At 43.0% G+C, this 20,202-nt stretch overlaps 1 protein-coding gene across 2 annotated transcripts in view; it reads left to right on the forward strand.

Moving 5' to 3' along the window:
- Positions 1-1,054: 1,054 nt before the first annotated feature.
- MCTP1 (multiple C2 and transmembrane domain containing 1) overlaps positions 1,055-20,202 on the forward strand; it is a 269,069-nt gene continuing 249,921 nt past the window's right edge. For both annotated transcript variants that reach the window (XM_048930524.1, XM_048930525.1), the window contains exon 1: positions 1,055-1,795. In XM_048930524.1, coding sequence (XP_048786481.1) covers positions 1,178-1,795 — 618 coding nt within the window. In that variant the 5' untranslated portion in view covers positions 1,055-1,177. The remainder of the gene's footprint in view (positions 1,796-20,202) is intronic.

A 20,202-nucleotide genomic window follows, 5' to 3' on the forward strand; every position in this document is an offset into this window, starting at 1 on the left:
ACTCACTTCTAGGGATCAAACGAGAAGCTACTTTGGCTATCTGTTTCCCAGATACTGCATATTGAATTCCAAGGGCCCCGATGATGTGAAATCATGTGCTTTCTCCCTGTTCTGCTCAGAAGTCATGTTGCCATGCCTTATTGCAGGTCCTTTGGAGCAGTGATGTAGCTGCCTAACCTCCACCCAGGATAGAGGTGTAAGTGACTTGGACATAAATAAAAACCAAAATCCAAACAAAGGTGTGGCTCACTTCAGGCAGAAGTATTTATTCACTTAAGTACGCTCTGAAACCATCTCACTGGTATTTCTTTAACTGAAGAAAGAAACTTCAGCATTAAGCATGCAAAATGGAACGATGGAGCCAATAGCCAGGTGCGCTGAGCCAAGGAAACAGACTATATATTTATTTACAACTCTTAGCACAGAGATAAGCATTTTTTTTTTTCCTGCATACTTGCAGGAAACGGCCTCTCCGAGCCGTACGTACGTGCTCTCAGCCACCACGGGACGGCTTTGCCAGCAGACACCTTCGGCACAACCGCCGGAGCGTTCCGTAGCGCTCACCGCGCTGCACGGGCACAGTTAACGCGACTCATCCCGCGGCACCGCAGCGCAAGGTCACCGGGCAGCGGCCGCCGTCACCGCGTCACTCCCGAGGATGTCCCCAGGGCGCGGCGCCCGGGCAGGGCACCCGCAGCCCTTCTCCGCGCCGCCTCTCCCGCGCTCCCTGGCCGGGCATCCCCTCCACAGCGCTCTCACTAACGCCGCCGCGGCCTCGGTTTCCCCCGCTGCCCGGAACTGGCTGGGAGGAAAATGCCGCATCACAGCGCCGGGCTGGCGGTTGCTTGTCCGCGGCCCCGAGCATCGCTGGGGAGGGGGCCGGCTGAGCTCGCTCCCGCCGCGTCCCCGCGCCACCCAGCATATATAGGGGCGAGCCGCCCGCTCCCCTCCGTTAACTTTCCCGCATTCCGGCGCGGGAGCCGCTCGCGGCCTCAAACTTTCCGGGCGCTGCCAACCCCGCTGCGCTGCGGGGGGCGGCGCGGCCCCGCGCTCGTCCCCCGGCGGCGTCGGGCGCCGCTCCGACTCCGGCCCGCCCCGCACGGGAGTGAAGGCGCCGGGCTCGGGCGGGCTGTGCTGCTGTTGCTCCCGCAGCCGCCGCAGCAGCAGCCGGAGGAGGATGGAGCCGGGCAAGGAGCCCCGAGCGGCGGCGGCGACGGCGGGGGAGAAGCCGAGCGAGCCCGAACCGGTCGTGTCCTTCCAGGCCCGGCTGTGGAAGAACCTGCAGCTGGGCGGCAAGGGCCGGAGCGGCGGCGGCGGGCGGGCGGCAGCCGATCGCCGCACTGCGGAGCCCCCCGCCCCGCCGGCCGGCGGCAAGGCGGACCCGCTGCCCCCCGCCCGCTGGGCCGGCTTCAGGAGGCGGCGGCAGGTGCTGGACCGCGTCTTCTCGTCCTCCCAGCCCAACCTGTGCTGCTCGGCCGCCGAGCCGCTGGAGTCGGGCGGCGAGTCCGGCTTCGCCCTGCGCCGGCTGCGCGAGCACCTGCTGCCCCAGGGCAAGGGACCGCCGCCCGCCCGCCGCGAGGGCCCCGCCGCCGCCCCGCCGTCCCTCGCGGGACCCAGTGCCGGCGGCGAGGAGGGACGCCGCGGAGGGAAGGAGGGACGGCGGCCCGGGGCGCACCTGTCCCACCAGAAGAGCTCCTCGCTACCCAGCACTGCCTGCCTGGAGCAGCTGCTGCACGGTTCGCCCACTGCCGGGCGGCGGACGGAGCCGCGGGCGGAGGAGGCCGACGGCGGCGCGGTGAGTGCCTGCGGGAGGGACGGACGGATGGACGGATGGATAGGGAGAGCCGAACCCGTCCCTAGAGGCGGCCGCCACCGCGCCCTCGGGCGGCTCCGAGCCCCTCCCTGACGCGGGGCCGGGCCGGGCGGGGCGGAGGGCGGCGGCGTCGAGCCTGGAGCCTCGGGTTGGAGGGACCGGGCCGGGCGGACCTGCGGCTCGCAAGTTTGCGCGGAGCCGCGTGCTGTGCCTGGCAGCGGCACGCCGCCGGGACCCAGCGCTGCTGGAGCCGTCGAGAGATGGGTGTTGTGTGTTGATGCGTTTTAAAGATGACTGAATGTACACGAGAGCGTGGGTTGCTTTTTCAGTGCTGTTCCCTTCAGTAAAGAAACAGACCTTTTGTTTACAAAACATGCCAATTGCTGTTTACTTGTGAGGGAACTACTCTCCTTTTGGGTAAGGTACGGTCATAACATTTGGAAGGAATACTGCTAATGACAGTTGAGCAGCACGGAGCTTTCCAGCAGTCATCTTTAATGACCAGGACCATGGCCAATTTCTCTCAACACTTACTAGCATTTACTCGGACTGTGCCTGTGTACCAAAACTGCTCTTTCTGATATTAGATAGAGCTTGCTGTGTCCCTTGCATGCTGGTAGAGCTTACAGCTGTGGATTGTGGTGTTTATTCTGAAGGGTTGATTGGAAACAGCTGTTCTGTGATTTCCGATCAGCAGCACATCCTCTGTGCCTCTCGTCTCCAGAGGTACCATCTCACTCAGGTTATTAAATCTGATTTAATTCACCAGCTTCACTGGATTACAGGACAGCAGGAGGAATGTAGTTCCAATTATGAAGCTCTGTTGGATGTCCTCCATCTGCATCTGGTGCTCTCCAGAGGTTTGCATGGAGTGAGTTGCATCCTCCATGGCTGCTGGGGTCCCAGCTATAATGTCTTTCAGGACTTGGACTCGGTGGTCCTTATGAGTCCCTTCCAACTCAGGATATTCATTGAGTCAGGTCCCCTGTGCTGTGCTCCTAGTTCAGCTGGATTCCCTCAGACCTCTATCTTGGCTGTAGGCCTGTTGAAATCAATATTAATAAGGTTCGGTATGATTTAAGTATCTTATGGTGTCAGCCATCAGGTGAGAAAGTGTCCCGCTTGAATTAAGTGGATGTCCACAGTGATCCAGAAATTGAACAGCTATGATCATCAGTGTGGAACAGGTACCAGGGCTCCCTTCTATCTAGATTCCAGCCAAATCTCAAATACATTTTAAAGCAAGTTTTAATTCTAGTAGTATTTCAATGGTCTTTTTTTTTTTTTTTTTTTTTCTAGGAACATCTCTTTAATGTTACGTGGGAAAGCAGTATGAAATTCTGTGAGGCTCCTTCAGACTTCACACACATTTATTCTGCTTATTTTTTTTAAATTATATTTTTCCTTAGCAAATATGTACTTACTAGATATTTTGATGAAGATGAGGGAGGGGGAAAGTAAGATCTTCTAAGAAATCAAGTTTGTTATGCTTTTAAGCTAAAGCTGGGGAGCTGTAGTGAGTGTAAGGGAAAAGAAGTTATGTGGCAAGTGGGAAGACAGGCCATGGAAGTTGCATTGCTCTGTTGACTTAATTTTGGAATGTACTTCTTGGTGCAGGCAAAATATATGAGAACAGTTTGAACAAAGCTAGAGATGTGGCAGTATTTCACTGAACACTGGCAGTACAGCCTGTGCCTGGCTTTCTGGGAGTGGGGTGGATCTCCCATTGCTGTGGATCTGACTGGTGCTTTGCTTCAAGAGAAGACAGGTACTCAAGCTTGCAGTCTTACGCAGAGAACATCTGTCACATTTTAGCAGTAAATCCTGATCTGGTTCTCTTTGGAAGACTGCATACTTCTCAGAGCTGCCCTTGGGTTGTTTTGAAGATATATGGGCACCATAACCAGTATGCAGGAAACCTAGGTTCCTTGTAGCCAGAATGTAAGTACTGTTGACTAGGACCAGGAAATAAGCATGTGTGTGATTAAGTATTAGTATCATCCTTCTTCTGCAGCAATGGGGGGGGGGGGAAGGGGGGGAGGCAGGCAAGGCTGGGGCTGCAGCTCAGCCTCTGGATGTCTAGCCATAGGGAAGGAAGCTTCATTAGTTCTGCTGCTCACAGAAGCATTTGTTTAATTAATATAGCATCCTTCAGACCTATGTTTATGGGTCTTCAGGGCCAGAAATCGGTGAGAGTGGTTGTTGTATAATCCAGCATGATGCAAGGAGGGATAAGGCAGTAAGAAAAACCTGGAGGGGCGTATTCTGACTGTTTGTCTCTCAATAATAGAAAACATTTCTGTAAAAAAGTTGGTATAAGAGTGAGCATTGTGTCTCTTGGGGGGATCTGCAGGATCAACAGATCAGTGCAAGGAAGTTGCGTGCTCACAGTAAGAAACATGGCACCATACCAAGACACTGAAAACAAAGAGGAAGAGCAGTGATTCTATTAAATAGAAACAGGAGCAGGGACAGCCCTAAGGAGGCCTGATGGAAGGAGAGCTGACTAGAGCAAGGAAGAGGATGCAGGGCCAGTGAAAACCTGAGTGGCATACCATGCCTGGTTTTCTGTCTATGCAGTATAAATCCATACCTGTCATAGAGCCTCTGGGGTCAGTGCAGTTATGTTAGCAGAACTCTTGCCTTGTTTGTTCTAATTAGTGTATCTTCCAGGTCACGTTCCAGTAACAGATCCAGCCACTGAAGGCAAAATAGCAAAATAAAAGGGAAAGCAAATGATGTTGGTGAAAGTCTGCACTGATAATGCCTCATGAGAATCTGAGTTGGTAAACAGTTGGCACTTCAGACTTGAAAGAAATCAAACATGGGAAGGCAGAGGGCATTAGGAAACCTGAACATCTCTGACCTCCAAGAAGTCCCTTTTTCTGAGATAATGCTAATATGAAAGAAGAGTTGGAAGCAGTTAATTGGTGCAGATGTTTGGAGCATGATTTGAGGAGAACAGTCTTCTGAGACTACAAGAGTAAAATTTTAGGCAGCAGGAGAGAGCTGTCTTTAGGGAATCTGGTCATTGTCATGTAGAGAAGCAGTGGGTGAGTCAGTGTTCAAATGAACCTAATAGAAATTACATAGAAATAGCAAACAGAAGTAAAATGTTGCTGAAGTTCATTTCTTTTTTTTTTCTTTTTTTTTTTTTTTTTTTTTTTTTTTTCCAAGGAAGTTGCAGTTTTTCAGGGCTGTTTTCCCAGGGTTTAACTGGACATCCAGTCCTATCGAGGGTCATTGTACACTACCCTGTTCCCTCATACTACCCTGATAAACTGTTTACCTTCCAGCAACCTGAGGTTCTGAAGTCTGTTTGTCATGCTCTTTCAGACTCTGACCCATCTGCCAATTTACAGTATGGTAATACCATGTGTACGTTGCTGCCATGAACACCAGGAGGTAGCACAGGAAAATTGTATTCAGTTATATCCTGAACAGCATCTGCCTAATTAATTGGAGATCTCCTTGCAGTTTTCAAAGTGAGCTGTATCAGTTTTCAAAGTTGGCATATTAGCATTTCTCCTTCTGTGAAATACTTACTGTGAACTCATTTAAAATTTTGTTGCGTTTTTTTTTTTTCCTGCCTTCACTCATAATATGTAAGGCTACTCAGAATAAAATCATGATATTGGGAGTAATATGTGGTTGGTGAGTGGGAGTTGCAACAGTCTTCTGCTGACGGAACAGCAACAGAAAGGTTGTATATCCTGTATATACATGTATATATATATATATATATACATGTATATATCCTAGTGACTGTTGTAGCATAGTAGCTTCTAGTGTAGGACCATTAAGAAACCAGCTGAATTTCAAATGTCTGTGTTGAAACTCTACTGATTCATTTCATGCATTTCATAACTTTACTGAATAGTGTTGAACTTGTGAAGTGTGAAAAGCCAAACACCTGAACCTAGTTGTGGCATTAAACTCTTTCTCAAGAAATGATGAAAAATATATTTTTTTCCCTGCTGCTGATGTGTTGGATACAGAAAATGACTGTACACAGCAATGAGACTTGGTGTCATTACTGCCAAGGTCCAAGGAGAAGCACTTCTTTTAGAGTTTTGGAAAGTAAGACTAAAACACTTTTAAAGCTGACACTGTGTCAGTCACATTACACCTCTGTTCTAATTTAACTGTTTTGTCCTGTAATGTGATGCTAATATATTAATAGACCTGAGTGTTATCTTTATTTTTTTTTATTTTTGATGAATGGCTGGCTGGTGCTTGGCAAGACGGCAGAGAACTCTGCACTGATCTGAAGACTAAGGTTTGGCTTTTCCTATCTAATCTCTTACTGTTGATTCTAGATATCAGTGATTTTGGTATCTTCTAGGAAATTTTAAGAGGGTAACTAATGTAAGCCCTAAAGCTGTAATTTTAAATAAGAAGCAGTTTCCCATGTAGCACACCTCTGACTCTTGAAAGGACAGAGTAAAAATGGCAAACCTTATTTTAGAACTCAATTTCCGTGGCAATCCCTATTCTTCAGCTTTCTGAAACAAACAGAAACTTAACAACTACTTTAGAACGCTATTACATTTAGTTCTGCATCCAATGCTCTTTGAAGGAAATGTTGGCTTTACTCTTTATTAGTTAATAATTAAATTGCTTTCCTAAAATATTCAATTGGGAGGGCTCAACCTAACTGCTCTAATCCACTTTCCATTTGTTTAAAAATGGAAAGAGGAGGCCAACAGAAGAAGAAGGAAAAAAAAAAAAAGAATAGTAGATATTCAATATTTCTGTTACAGATTCCCTAAAAGATGATAGTGAATCTGTTAGTATTGCTCTGTAATGAAGTTCTTCTGTGGATTGCTACATTTGTTGCTAGTCATTGACACTAACGGCAGCCTGTAATTGCTTAGTACTTTATCCTTAGAAATGAGAGTGTGTGTTCAGAGCATCTTTTCCCCTTAAATATACAGTTCTTGCTCTGATGTGTGTGAGGTTTAGCATCTGTAATGCTTGAAGCAAAACTTTTGGGTGTTGTTGGCTGTTGTGTGGTGTTTAACTACACGTTCTCCCTTATTGCAGCATGGGAAGTCCTTAACTACTAACCTGGATAGCAAGCATTGTAGCTTAGTGCCAGCTGCTGAGTTCCTTGTCTATTAATGATTCTTACTTGTGGACTGGTGTCTTCTACCCCAGAAGATATATGTTCCCACAAAAGAAAGATATTATATAAACACAGTCACAGAAAGATCAGGTCATATTGGTTCATGCTCCTTGTGAAGTGTTTCTGTCCAATAGACACGTGTTAAAGAAGCGTCTTGACAGTGATTTTCAATGGCAGCTGTAAATGCAATGCACGTCCGGCCAGGAGCAGTGCATTGGTGGTCATGAGATAGGGTAAAATACAGGTTTCTTGACTTTGGGATTCTGTTGTTACAAGACTGAAGATTTTTTCTCAGTAGGAAGAGATGTTCTGTAATAGGTGGCTGATGTTTCTACCACCTATTCTCAAGTGGATTTTCATCATCTTACAGTTTTTCTGCTTCTCCCCAGTTCCTGCTTCACTGACATAAGTGTTATTTTTGTACTGACCTTATTGAGGTAAATAGTTTGTCTCTTCAGAACTGAGCCTTTTTCTTCCAGAAATGTAGCAAAGGAAAAATGTTTGAATTGTAGGCACTCTATTCTGATATATTATTTTTTTTATTAGCAAAATATATGCCATGAATGGTGGATGTTATTGATGCCAGGTGATGACATAGGAAAAGCGTGTTTTCTGTTGCCTATGGAAAGGAGACTTTGAGTGCTAGGACACTAGCACTGTTTTGTTGGACTGTCAAAATGTTCAAGTGTTTGCAACAATCCTCTTCACTTTTTATTGGAAAGTGAGAAGCTCTGTAAGCAGAATTTATTCCTTCCTTCAGTTTACGTGATCTGTAATGCTTGATTACTACTGTAGATTTTTTTAAAATGACATTTAGTTTTTTTGAGATCACAGGCTTCCTATTTTCCCCTCTTACACATTATCTCCTTCCTATTAAGATCAGAAGTTGCTGTAAAAACTTCATTACTTCTGAATGAAGTCTTGTTTTTCAAAGTTTACTCAGTTTGAAACTATATTTAAATCTTATTCTTTAAATCCTTGTGGTTTTTCTCTAGCCTTCCTCTGCTCATTCAAAAGGGCAGAGAGAATACATTTCCATTCAGAGAAACTAACCAAATTCAGTCACTTGTTTAACTGTTTGCACAACAACTGGAACTTAGACACTTCATAAAACTAAATATCATACAGCTTTTGAAATGCAGCATTCAGACTCTGTTCTCCTCTCTGTCATATTCTGTGGAGAAGTTCTGGAACTATTTCTCAAGAAAAATCATGCTCAGAAATGAGTCATGAAATGCAATATCAGGAGAATTAGATGCTTTTTCAGGGAAAAGCTGAGTGCTATTTACATAATGCATTTGGCTTGAGCATGAAAACCAGGCAGGCTAACGGTGGGATCCCATATATTTTTAATATAGTGGATCTGTTTGACCACTTCACTGCCTCCTCTGTGTTTGTGAGCAGGTAACTGTGTTAGGCAAAGAAGGATAATCCCATAAAGGTTTGCAAACAGTTGATGAACAAAATATAATTAATGCACCTTGCGGAGATATATGTATACATTTTTGCTGCTTGTCCAATAAAGCTGTACAAAACCTTGTAATTAATGAATATCTGTAATATGTTCCCACCTTGTGCAAGTGGTTCTGTTTCATTATGTCATGTAGTAGACATATGTACCCACGAGATGCCTCTTTGTTGCTTCAGTTCTGTTATTAATTCAGCAGCTAGACTGCCCTGTAGCTAATAATAAATTTTTTATGAAGTTAGGTTTTATAGAAATACCAGCATCTTCTGAGTAATGTAGAGAACCCAGACGTCCTCCTGGTAAGGTGCCTTATAGCATAGTTTATCTAATAAGAAAAGGAAAACTGTAGCTGATGTCTTGGTAGGTGACTGCAAGCCAGGTGCTCTTTCTAAGCCTTTTCTGCTTAGTACCGGATCTCACTAATGAAGGAATCAGCTGAAATGCAGTTCCAGTCTGGGCTAGCTCTGTCTCTGTTGGCAGAGCTTGGCATAGACATTGAGACTTCTTCCAAAACCATTGAATTCTCACCCAATTTGAATAGGATTTCATCTTCAGTTGTAGCGAAACCTTTTTGCTCCATCTGCAAACCATAACTGCCTTCCCGGGTCTCAGGGATTCTTCTTAATCCCCGAACCTCTGAAGTCTATTTGTTGAAGAGTTGAGTTCAGAATTTCCTTTGATTCTATCTGGCAAATAGTTCTGCGTTCCTGGAGAGCAGGATCCAAATTCCTTCCAGCTGGAGAAAACAAACACAGAGTTCCTGTTGTTGTATTTGCTGGGCAGCAAACGATTACCAAATGAAACTTCCTGCCCAGCAGTGCTCATGAAGTTCTAGGATGTTTGGTGAAAAGTAGAAAGAATTCTTCAACTCTCTTAATTGAAGGTGAGAAAAAAAGATTTGGCCTTCATTTTAAGGATATCCATATTCCGTCGCAACTGAAGGCTTGTTACCCACTTTCATAGACTCTTCTATTCTGTTACAGTTGTAATTGCGTTTTAAAATTTTGAACGTGGTGGTTTTGATTTTTTTCTGGTTAATTGTCCTTGATATATTATTAATATAAAAACAGTTTGAATGTTAATGCAGTAAGGTTTGGCTTTTGCAGTTCAGTTTTATGTTGTTTTTATGCTAAAAACAGTACTGCCATCACATAAAGTCCAGAAATAAATGTGAAGGAATAAATGCATGTGCAAAGCGTAGCCTCTGTGTGCTGCATTTTAAACAAGCAAACAACAACAAAAACAACTAAGAACCTCACTGATGTACAAGAATTGGGAGCTTTAATCTTCATCATGTTTATAAGATTTGTATCTAAGATTTAACTAAGAAATGTAGTTCAGCACGTAGGGTGATAGTTAATCTCGTGCAATTACGGTGCTAACATTTATGTTGCAATCATGTCTGTGAGTTAGTGCCAAATAACAATGGAAACAATCTAATAATCTGCACTGGAGATGTTGGAATGAAAGCTTTTTAATTTTAAACTTGTATCTGCAGTTTGGTCATTTTGTTTATGTTGAGTTTGTGAGTGTGTTTTATTTTCTGTTTTGGCTTTTTTTTTCTGCTTGAGCATCACATGCTTTGCTTGCCTGGCTTTCAGGCTAGCAGCATGTGCATGGCTATGTGGCTGTGTTTGAAGGGGATGTGCTGGCTGTGCAGCAGCAGTAGCGTTAGGACATACAGCACGTAGCATGCAGGATTCTAGGTGACCTATTAGGTGAAACTGTTTTAGGTTTGTTTTCATCTTCCGGAAATGGGTTACTCAGCTTTAGAAAGTTTAAGTGTCACATAACCTATGTACCATAAACCACTTGGAGAGGTAGCATTTCTTAGTTGCATAATGTGGAAGAACTGAGCAAACGCCCTGTTTACAGATAATTCCTCATGTGAGTTAAAACTAAAAAATGAAGAATCATCCTTAAAATCCTAATGTGATAGGAAAATAAATGTTTGGGGTATCATCAATTATGTATCTCAACATGCTCAGTGCAGCATGATTTTGGTTCCAAATCATTGTTTTTGTTGCTTTCTAATTTAATGTAAGTGGGGAATTTTGAGAAAATTCTTGTCCTTTCCAGTGAATATAGAGTGCTGTGCAGATTGTTCCAAAAGTAATGCTTCTTACTTATTTCCACAGAAACAACAGCTATGAAGAGCAAACAACAACACTATTTCATAGAGCAAATTCACAGCAACAGAACATGTTTTAATAACAGTCACCAGAATTAGGTATGCATTTTTGCCAGCAATGAACAGGAGCCTGTGTGCCGTGCTTTTCAGAATGTGCACCAGCAGAGGTGACCAACTGCCATTGCTGCTTAAATGTACCACCCACAGCCTCACTGTGCTCACATCCACTGTTTGGTCTCCATAAATGTTCAGCAAGTGTCGACAAATGTCTGTGGGTGCCATTGTTTCTGCATGGAGGAATTCAGTGACACAACTTTGCTTCATCAACGCTTCCATGTCAGATGCCATTCTGTCAGACTGCCCCTCTGCTGCCATCTGTCACATGGCAACAACATGTAATGGGATATGAATGGGATAGTTCAACCTCTCCTGCCATACTACCAGAATCCACCTCTGATGTAGTGGGCCAACATAGCATTATTTCAGAGCAGTCCTTGTAGAAAACATTATTTCTAAAATTATAAATTCATACAAAGATTGCTCTTCAAAGCCGCTCATTAAAGTCTGGCATCTATCACAAGCCTTGTTAAGTAATTTCAGGTATTCAGAAGCCAGATATTAAGCACAGTTGTGTAACTGTCTCCTGGTGCCCTGTCCTGCTGTTCCTCAGGCAAACATTAATTTAGCACCTATTTGTAGAATGTTCTGAATAATGCAAGCTGTAGTTTATCAGATATTGCTGGAAGCCTCTGTCACTTGTGGAGTGGTGAGCTCACACTGAATTAATTTTATCTTTTTAGCTAGAATTTTTAAATATACCTATCTTGGCATGTAGACCAGCCATACTCTACGTAAACTGCTTACTAACAAAAACAAGATAAAAATATGCATAATGATTGTTCTTACTTCTCTCTCCTTACACACTTGTTCTGCAGTCATGGTGAATGCAAATGCCAAAACTGAGGTGGTATATCTTATTTAGAAGTCTCACTGTTTAGAGTAGTGAGCACTAGTATTGCCCTTCATGATAACTCTAGCACATGGTTTGTAATAAAATTTAACAACTTCTGTTATAATCTTGGTGTCAGTAGCTTTGATTAGTGGAGAAGAAACAGCTGTTTGTTGTGAATAAAAATTTTCCCATCTTGAAACATGGTTCAAAATATCCAGAAGAAAACTAACGCTTTTATTTGTCCTTTTACTGGACAGATTTTTGTACAGCTGTGTGATTTGTATGCTTTTTCATTAGCAAATGAGGCAAAAGAACAAAAGGTGTTGACATCACTTAATTGCAGTTAATTATGGGTATTTGTCTTTCTAAGAGCAGTGATCCTGACGTATTTGCTTCCTGGACAACTGTGCTGATGAATCTGTACCAAGTTTTGAGAATCTCTTTACAGAGAGGTTGTGATGCTTAGGAGGAATGGATCATAGGCAACACAAAGCACTTTGGAATGGGGCACTTGATCAAGACGAAGTTATTAAAATCTTTACTAGTCCCTTTCTAAGAAAAAGGCTATTGGTTAGTCTCTTAGTCTGCCACTCAGCTCTTTTCATAGTTAAGAGGAGTAATTTCATCCTAGTGAGATTGATGTGATGCATGTTATTTTCACTGTTATTGAGTGAGCTGACAAGTGATGGAGGGAGAAAGAGGAGATGGGAAAAATAACAGGAGGACTGCAAGAGCCATGTCTGGGGGGGTGGCCGGATATAGACAACTGCTTTGGTCTGTAGGATTGCTGCCAGCTGTCCTTGGGAAATTTTTTTTTAGCAAAACAGCTTTCATTTGGCTTTCAGAGTCAGTGAAAACAGTGCATCTGAGTGTTGTGTTTGTGTGCATGCATGTATTGAAGGGGAAGAGCAGTAGGTAAGGTGGAAGGGAATGCACAGGGAAGGTGAATAGAATCTCTTGCCTGCTGCAAGTCCTTTCTTTACCACTTTTTGTTACTGTGTGTCTTCTCTGGTGTGATGACTTGCATGCTAAAGGTTAACATGCTAATGGTGCTGGCAAAATAAGTCCCATTTTGGACTGTGTGTTTCGTCTTAATAGTACTGCACTGAAGTACTGCATTATCATTGCATTAATTGCTATTCAGATGTTCTTATTTGTTTATGTATTCCTCCTGTTAGCATTCAGCATTAGAGGCTATGTGATTCTGTATGCTCCTTGCAATATAGTTACTTGTGGTAAGGAGGACCTGTAGATCTCAGATATTTAATAAGAATGGACTTCATTTGCAGGAGGTATGATGGCAGATAGTGCTGCGAGATCGCAGGGTGGCACTGCTGCATCACTACCAAGTTATGGGGGTACAGTCTTCAGAAGGCAGTGGCCTAGTCCCAATCACTGTTGGAATTTGGAAACACGTTGTTGTCTCCACAGACACCACTCGGTGACACCTCAGGAGTGGTGGCACAAATGTTACATGTTGAATAAAATGTAGAAAGTGAAAAGAGACAACCATACATTTAACAATAACCAATAATAATAAATAAATAGGTAAAACAAACTTAGGTATTTGTGTCAGCTGCTTTCCCCACCCAGGAACTCCCAGTGTAAGCCAGGATCCAGATGGGAATTCTTCAGTAGAGGTTGTGGTGTTTATGAATAGCCATACAATACTACACTTCAGTTAATTCACTAAAAGTGTATCTAGTCTAATTTGACAATATGTGGACTTGCCATGTAATGTTTTCTAAGATGATTTAGTGTCTCGAGAACTTTACACTTGAGCATTTCCAAAGCAATTCAAATGCTAAGAGATACAAATATTAGTTTGGCAAGTTCAAGTATTGTTACAGTCCACAGAACTTTTCACAGGATAGTGTGTGCAGGATACCCCCACAGTACAAACCATCAAAGAGGGGTAATCCCAGAAACATACACATCTCTTTTTAAAACTTAGGCACTTTCCAACAACCATGTTTTGGATGGAACTCCTGGACTGGTGTGACACTGAAAAGCATCAGTGCAAAAGGCTTTCTGATAGATTTCTTTTGTGACCACATCTAATAGATATTAGATGGGTCCCTTGATTCATTTCCCAGTTTGTTAGGAATTTGGAAACACTGTGGAGGAGTTACATGCAAATCATAATCAGTTTGGTAAAAAAGGGGTGAAAGAAGGGGTCAAAAGAAATGGCATCACTGTGCAGGGAGTACCAGTAAGCCAGGATGACCTGTAAAAACCCTGAACCCAGTTGTGAAGTTTAACAGATCCAAGGACTGATACCAATCACCACCCACACCCACAACAACACAAAACATAACACTACTGCAACCAAAAAATGTAATCAAGAGGTACATTCAGTGTTCTAGCATGATCAAATCTTCAGTATTTCTGTCACAAAATACAAATAGTTAAAATCAGCTATTAGCCTTTTTGTGTTCTGTCAAGGTCCCACGGGGATCTTCTGTGAAATAAAAACAAGACACCGACTTGCCCTTTTTGGGCCTTGTTAATATGGTTAAAAAACGAGGGAACAATCCAGCAAGCGTTGATTTCATATTCCCTTTTCGGGGTGTCCTTGGCCTTCCAAGGATATTTGTTAAGGGATCCTGTTAAGGTTAGGGAAACTGGCCTCAGGTTAGCTACGTCAGTCGATACAGTCTGGCCAGGGAGGTAAGAGTGTTTCCCTGGCTTATCAGCCACTGGATCGTGACTCACAGGGATAACTGGCAAGAGTGGTGAGACTTTTAGCAAAAGGTTTAAATCGACGATCTTGTTTCCCTTTGTTGTGAGCTTTCTCATGCATCCACCCTTCACCGCCCCCACCCCGCTCACTTGGGAGGGGCGAAGACGTCAGTTTTGTAATGGCTTGGAGTGCCGTTCAGGTTCCTTGGGAGAGACCCTAGGACCTGGAGTCTTGCTTTCCTCGAGATTCTGGAGCTTTTGTTCCGGCCACCAGTTAACTAATTTCTCCAACCTGACAGTGGGTAATCCATTCATCAAATCTCGTGGAACACCCTTTTGCCAGCCCAGTGTCCAGAGACAATTACGTTTATGATCAATATTTCGCCTACCTATTTTTACTGACAGTGAGACCCTTCCAGTCCCACTCAGCTTTGGGCTAGGAGGCCTGGGGGCAAGGCTGACTGCTGCAAGTCTTACTTCACTTGGCTCAAATTTAGTGGAGGAAGAAACCACTGGCCCATATTTCCTTCCATAGTTAATTAACTCTTGGGCAACCTCTCCCCACGTCCACACTTTGTTTCCTGACTGCAGATGGTTGGGGGTTACAGTTCCTTCTAACACTGGCTGGGTTCTCTCTCCCTGAGACATAGCCTCTATTTTTCCTTGCAGTTGTATACCTATAGGTTTTAACGACTCTGGAAGCCCCCTAATTAAAGCAGTCATTCTCTCAGGATCAACAGGCATCATCATAGGTGATTCATGGTGTGGCTGCAGCTTTCTATCATACATCAGTTGGAGACAAGCAGCCTTTTGAACACTCTCTACTAACTGATCAGTTGTTCCAGTAATGGCAAGAGGGTCTCCCCGTTCTAAAGGGTTGAGACCACCTGCCCAATAGGCAGCCCTTTGTGTTAATGACCAGGGAGCACGATTGTTACCAGTAGTTAAAAATACTCCTGGTCCCCAATAACCTTCTGCTTCCTTTTCTGTTAACCGAATCTGGTCGCCACCAGTGAGGCTAACCCTCCATACATATTCTGTTTCTGATTCCTTTGGAGAGCGGCTGAAATCCTTTTTCAATTTTGCTAGTTCAGTGGCTGAGAAGGGAATTTCTTTAACATTAATTTGAGGATCTAGATCCTCACTGTTATCGAATGTGGATTCGGTTTTTATCAAAGGACGCAATGGGGCTATTGGAGTTTCTAATTTATCTAGCCTTTCCTTCATTCCTGGTAGTTCCACCTGAGGAAAAGTTTTTTCTCGAGGCAAACTATGGGTGACGGTATCGCTGGCATGCTTACACGTTAGCAGCTCCTTAAAAGCCATTTGCAACAAAGCTGAATTACGTTTCTCTCTTTCTAATTGTTCCTCGACATTAACTATTTGATTCTGCAGAGTTTTCACCAATTCTTGTGTAACTCTAACCGATTCCTGCAGTGCTTGTATAATTTGGGTTTCTGCCGAATGCTTTTCATCTCGGAACTCCACGGCTGCTTTTAAAGTAGCCCCGAGTACGGCACAAATAAACGACTTTCCTTTTCCAGCTCGGGTACGAGCATTGTTTTGCAGAACACTAATACGGTCCGAAACACTCTGCAAGTTATACCAGTTCTGTCGTGCCCAATCCATACCTGATAAAGAGGGTCGAGCACCATGTTTTTCTAAAAGGTCAAATAACACATCTTCACTTTTCATACTGGCAATACTGTTACTCATTAATTAATACAATGAAAGATCTACACTAAGGGAGGTGTACGTATTCAAAAGCTCAAGTGACTCCTTATCTCCTTAGGGAAACAGACACTTTTCAAATGCTAATGCTCAAAGCACTCTTCCCTTTCTCTGAGGGGAGCACACAAAAAGATGCAAATTTCACACTTAAGTTACAAGACACTTAAAATCGCAAAATTCAGAGAGGTCTTCTCGAGGAGGCACACACTTAATCAAAATTAATTCATACGTCCCCGAGAGGTATACACATAAACTGTAAAGTTTCAGAATGTGGAGCGGTCTTCCTGGAGAAGGACTCACGTCTAAGTTTTCAAAACTATCGCTCCATGCAACTCCAGGAGGTGCACACAAAGAAAGTTTCAGACTATATCTGGAAGGACAACACTCTCACGGTGGGTATCCTGCAACGACTACGCCATTAAATAAATGTCTCGCTCCAGTTTATAGGAGGGAGAGGAGGTTCTTTTGTTATCTATATACCCGGCGTGAGATTAAGAAGCAACGGTTCAAATGTTGGTCCGACCAGTTTATTACAAATCTTAATTAGGGAAATGGGGAAGGGGAGAACGGACACTATTATGATTAGGGTAATGGGGGAAGGGAAGGAGGGCGATAGAAAAGATAGAAAAGAAGAAGCAAGCAGTCATTATAGGCAGCAAGAGGGACATAGTCACCACCATGGATCCAGCGAGGTTCGTAGTTCAGTCTTTGATCTTCAGTAGCGGTGGGTCGTCAGGCAGAGTTGTCCTGTTGACAACGACGACGGTGAGAAGGACGACGACGACGACGACGACGACGACGACCATGGTGATGATGGCCCCTTTTCAATGGTTTCAAAGTGGTCGAGTCAGCTGTCTTTGGAGTGACAGCTCAAATCCAAAGTGCTCGAGTCAGCTCTCCTTTGAGTGGCAGCTTCTGGCTCTGGGATCTCAGCAGAAACTCCTTTGTTCCCATCTTCCGGGCCTTGCCAGCAGATAAGAGGGAGCAGGGGTACCCATCTGCATCCTGTTTCTCACAGGACACGATGGTATCGTTCCCCAATTTTCCCACACCTAGCTGGAGTTGTTTTGTCACAGGCCAGATCTTCCGCCAGTAAACACTCCTGAATACTCTCATCCGCTCTTGTATAGAGCAAGCAGTTCTGGGGGAAGGGGCTTTCAAATGTTCCCAAAGCGATATCCATTGTCACACGGTTAGCACCCATTAGTTGCCTCCTCAACAAATCATTCAGAGTCTTATCACAAGAAATACCTCAGGAAGCAAGCTTTGAGCCAAAAAACAGAGAAGGATTCTCACAGTTGTCCTTTGGAAGGCAACTGGGAAAACAGGGTTTCCATCACTGCAGTGTTTACGGCACCCTGGTTGAGATGGTTTTCGTTTGTTTTTTGTGAGTTCACTGAGGAATGAGGTAGCCTTCAGCAATATATAAAGCATAATTAAGTCAATGTGTAATCACTTTGAGATCTGGCAGAGAGAAAAAGTTGGTACTCTTTATTGACTTCGTCAGGAGCAGTACAGAACTATGACCCATGAGTTTATTTTTAAAATATAGAAGGGTTTATTAGTATGTGTTTGAGATCTTTCTTGCTGGGGATGAGACTGAGGTTTCAGAAAGTCCCATTGTCCTTTCCTCTTAGAAAAGAGAAGATTGAGATTGTGAAGGCAGCAGTTTAAACATATTTGTTATAACAAAAGTTGTTGAAAAGTGAGTTATCACAAGTACATCCAAAAGCATGATATGTTGTGCATATCATGACAAATACATACAAAAGCTGTATATGTTGTCTTTATTCTGAAGTATTTCAGAACAGAAGAACTATCTTGCGAAAAGTTTACAAAGTGTTTAATTTGCCCTGTGCATACATGTCTGTATTGTGGCGTGCTAGTAGGTGTCTTTATGTACTAAAAGCCGTAACTATTAAGTGGCTAGAATGTTAATTTCCGCAAAAGCCAGTATTACTTCTTAATTCTCATCTGCCAGCTCTATTTATTTCTGTCACTTTGTTGCTCACTGGCTATGTTGTTAAATGTGAAGTGGCAGATGGAGGTACATCATCATATGGCGTATCTGAAATCAGAGGTTATGCTTACTATGTGCTGCGTAGATAGGAACATGCAGTTGTATTTCATGGTTTGCCATAAAATTCAGTTTTAAAACAGTGGGGAAAGATGCAAAAGCACCAACAGTTACAAGCAAATATTGCTGTTCCAGTTGTTTTCCAAGATTACATGCGTCAAGTGTTCATTTCTGTATAGGAAGAAGAAGCATTTCAAGAAAATTGTCTTGTTAGACTGTCAGAGGAATTGCTGTCCTAAGTAGAGTTAAATGTCAACTGCATTTCAATTCCCAATCCTCAATGTTTTGTTTTGTTTAGGCAAACATAAAGCCACTGTCATTTCTCCTGTCTGGGAATCTACTGTTGTAACTCATGTGAGAGGAATAAACCAGCACTCCTCATTTCTTTAGTTATTTATTTATTTGCTGTGGATCAGAAAGGGCCAACCTGCTGTAAGTAACACTTGCATTTTATTTGTGCTGCTTGATTGCTTATAATGGAAAAAATGCCTTGAGGCCTAAAATACATTAAAGTATTGCTTTGTTCAAAATGACACTGCAGCATCTAGAAGAAATAATTGAACAAAGTTACACACTTCAGTTTTCTCCATGTATGAAAGTCATGCATCAGTTCATGAGCAGTGTAGATGAAGTGATTGCGAAATGTGAAAAGCAAGATTATTGCTGGACTAGCCATTACAAAAATAAGGATGAAGAGTAATCTTTGTGCTTCTTTGTGGCAGATGTCTAATAGTGTTTTCTCCAGTGCAGCTGTACTTATTGTAGAGGGTGGCCAGCAACAATACTCTATTAATAAACTCAAAATGATATTCTGTCAATCTCAGTCATCAATGCCCAGATTATAATCTATTCCATATCGGTAAACATAGAAAAATAAGCAGACAAAACCCACCCATGTACTTCTTCCACCACAGATAAAATCCTAGCTTTCTCTCATTTGGAGGCATAGCTTTTATACAGGTACAGGGGGAAAATTATGCATTTTCAGTTATGAAATATATATTCTCATTCAACTGTCTAATGTGTGAAATGTGTCTATTCAGAGGCTGGCTTCACAGAATTCTTCTATTTGTGTTTGTTATGTTGATACTAGTTTAAGAATAGATCTGCATGTTGATTTGTGCAGATCTAGTGTTATTTTCCTTAAATATCTTTTGATACTTTTCAGTGAGATCTGAGAGACCCCGTCTCTTCAAATGCCAAGAGAAGGAGATTAGACACGTAAAAAAAACAGCATAGAAATAAGCTGCTCTCCAAGTCAAGCAGCTTTCCTGCCCACACAGGAGCTTTCCAGTGCAATCACTTTCAGAACATGGAACATAGTTGCTGAGTGACCAAGCAGTGACAGCCAGAGATTAATGTGCTCTGCTCTGCACAAGATTGTATAGCATTTTGGGGAAAAAACCTTTGTACTTCTGGGAATACGTGATTTGAACGGCAATAACGTGCGTGATTTGTCAAGAATAACTAGTTGTGTTTTCTTACTGACTCATTTATGGGAGATAGACTTTCTCATAACTGGAATTTCAGTGTCGTGGCAGATCAGTGTATCCAATTAAAAAGCTTTAATCAAAAGAGAGCAGTATCTTTGGTTTACATGTAAAGCTGAACTAAGTAATTTTTTCTGTTATTATCTAGTGATGGTGAGGCACAAATGTACAGAGGGAAAAAGCTAAAGGTGAGGTGTGATCTCACAAATGTACAGAGGGAAAAAGCTAAAGGTGAGGTGTGATCTCACAAAATGTTGCAATTGCATTCACAAACAAACAGCAGAGGAAGATTACAGCTACTCTGTTCAGCAGCTGCTGTTTCTAAGGAAGCTAATTAGAAACTGACATGTAATTTCTTATTTAAAACTGTGATTAATTTGTTTCCTTGTCTGTTGTTGACTGGATGGATATACCAGACTTTTCCTTCAGGTTGGGAAAGACACTGTTCAGGTGATGAACTTCTTGATATTAAAGAGGAAACTGGATTTCAATTTGAAAGGTGGCTTTTCTCTCCAATGTGTCTGTTTTTAAAACTGGACCGTATGAAAGTAGGCATGCCACATCCATCACTGGGCTCAGGATATGCTCATTCATTACACTGCCACATCTGCCTGCAGGTTCTGGATGCCTACTCTAGGATCCATTTTGTGCCAGCAGGATGAGTTAATCGATTTGAGCTGCTGGAAAATAAATCAGTTTCACTTAGTGACCACAGAATTGCTTGATCTAA

This window comes from Lagopus muta, chromosome Z (assembly GCF_023343835.1).
Source record: "Lagopus muta isolate bLagMut1 chromosome Z, bLagMut1 primary, whole genome shotgun sequence".
NCBI lineage: Eukaryota > Metazoa > Chordata > Aves > Galliformes > Phasianidae > Lagopus > Lagopus muta.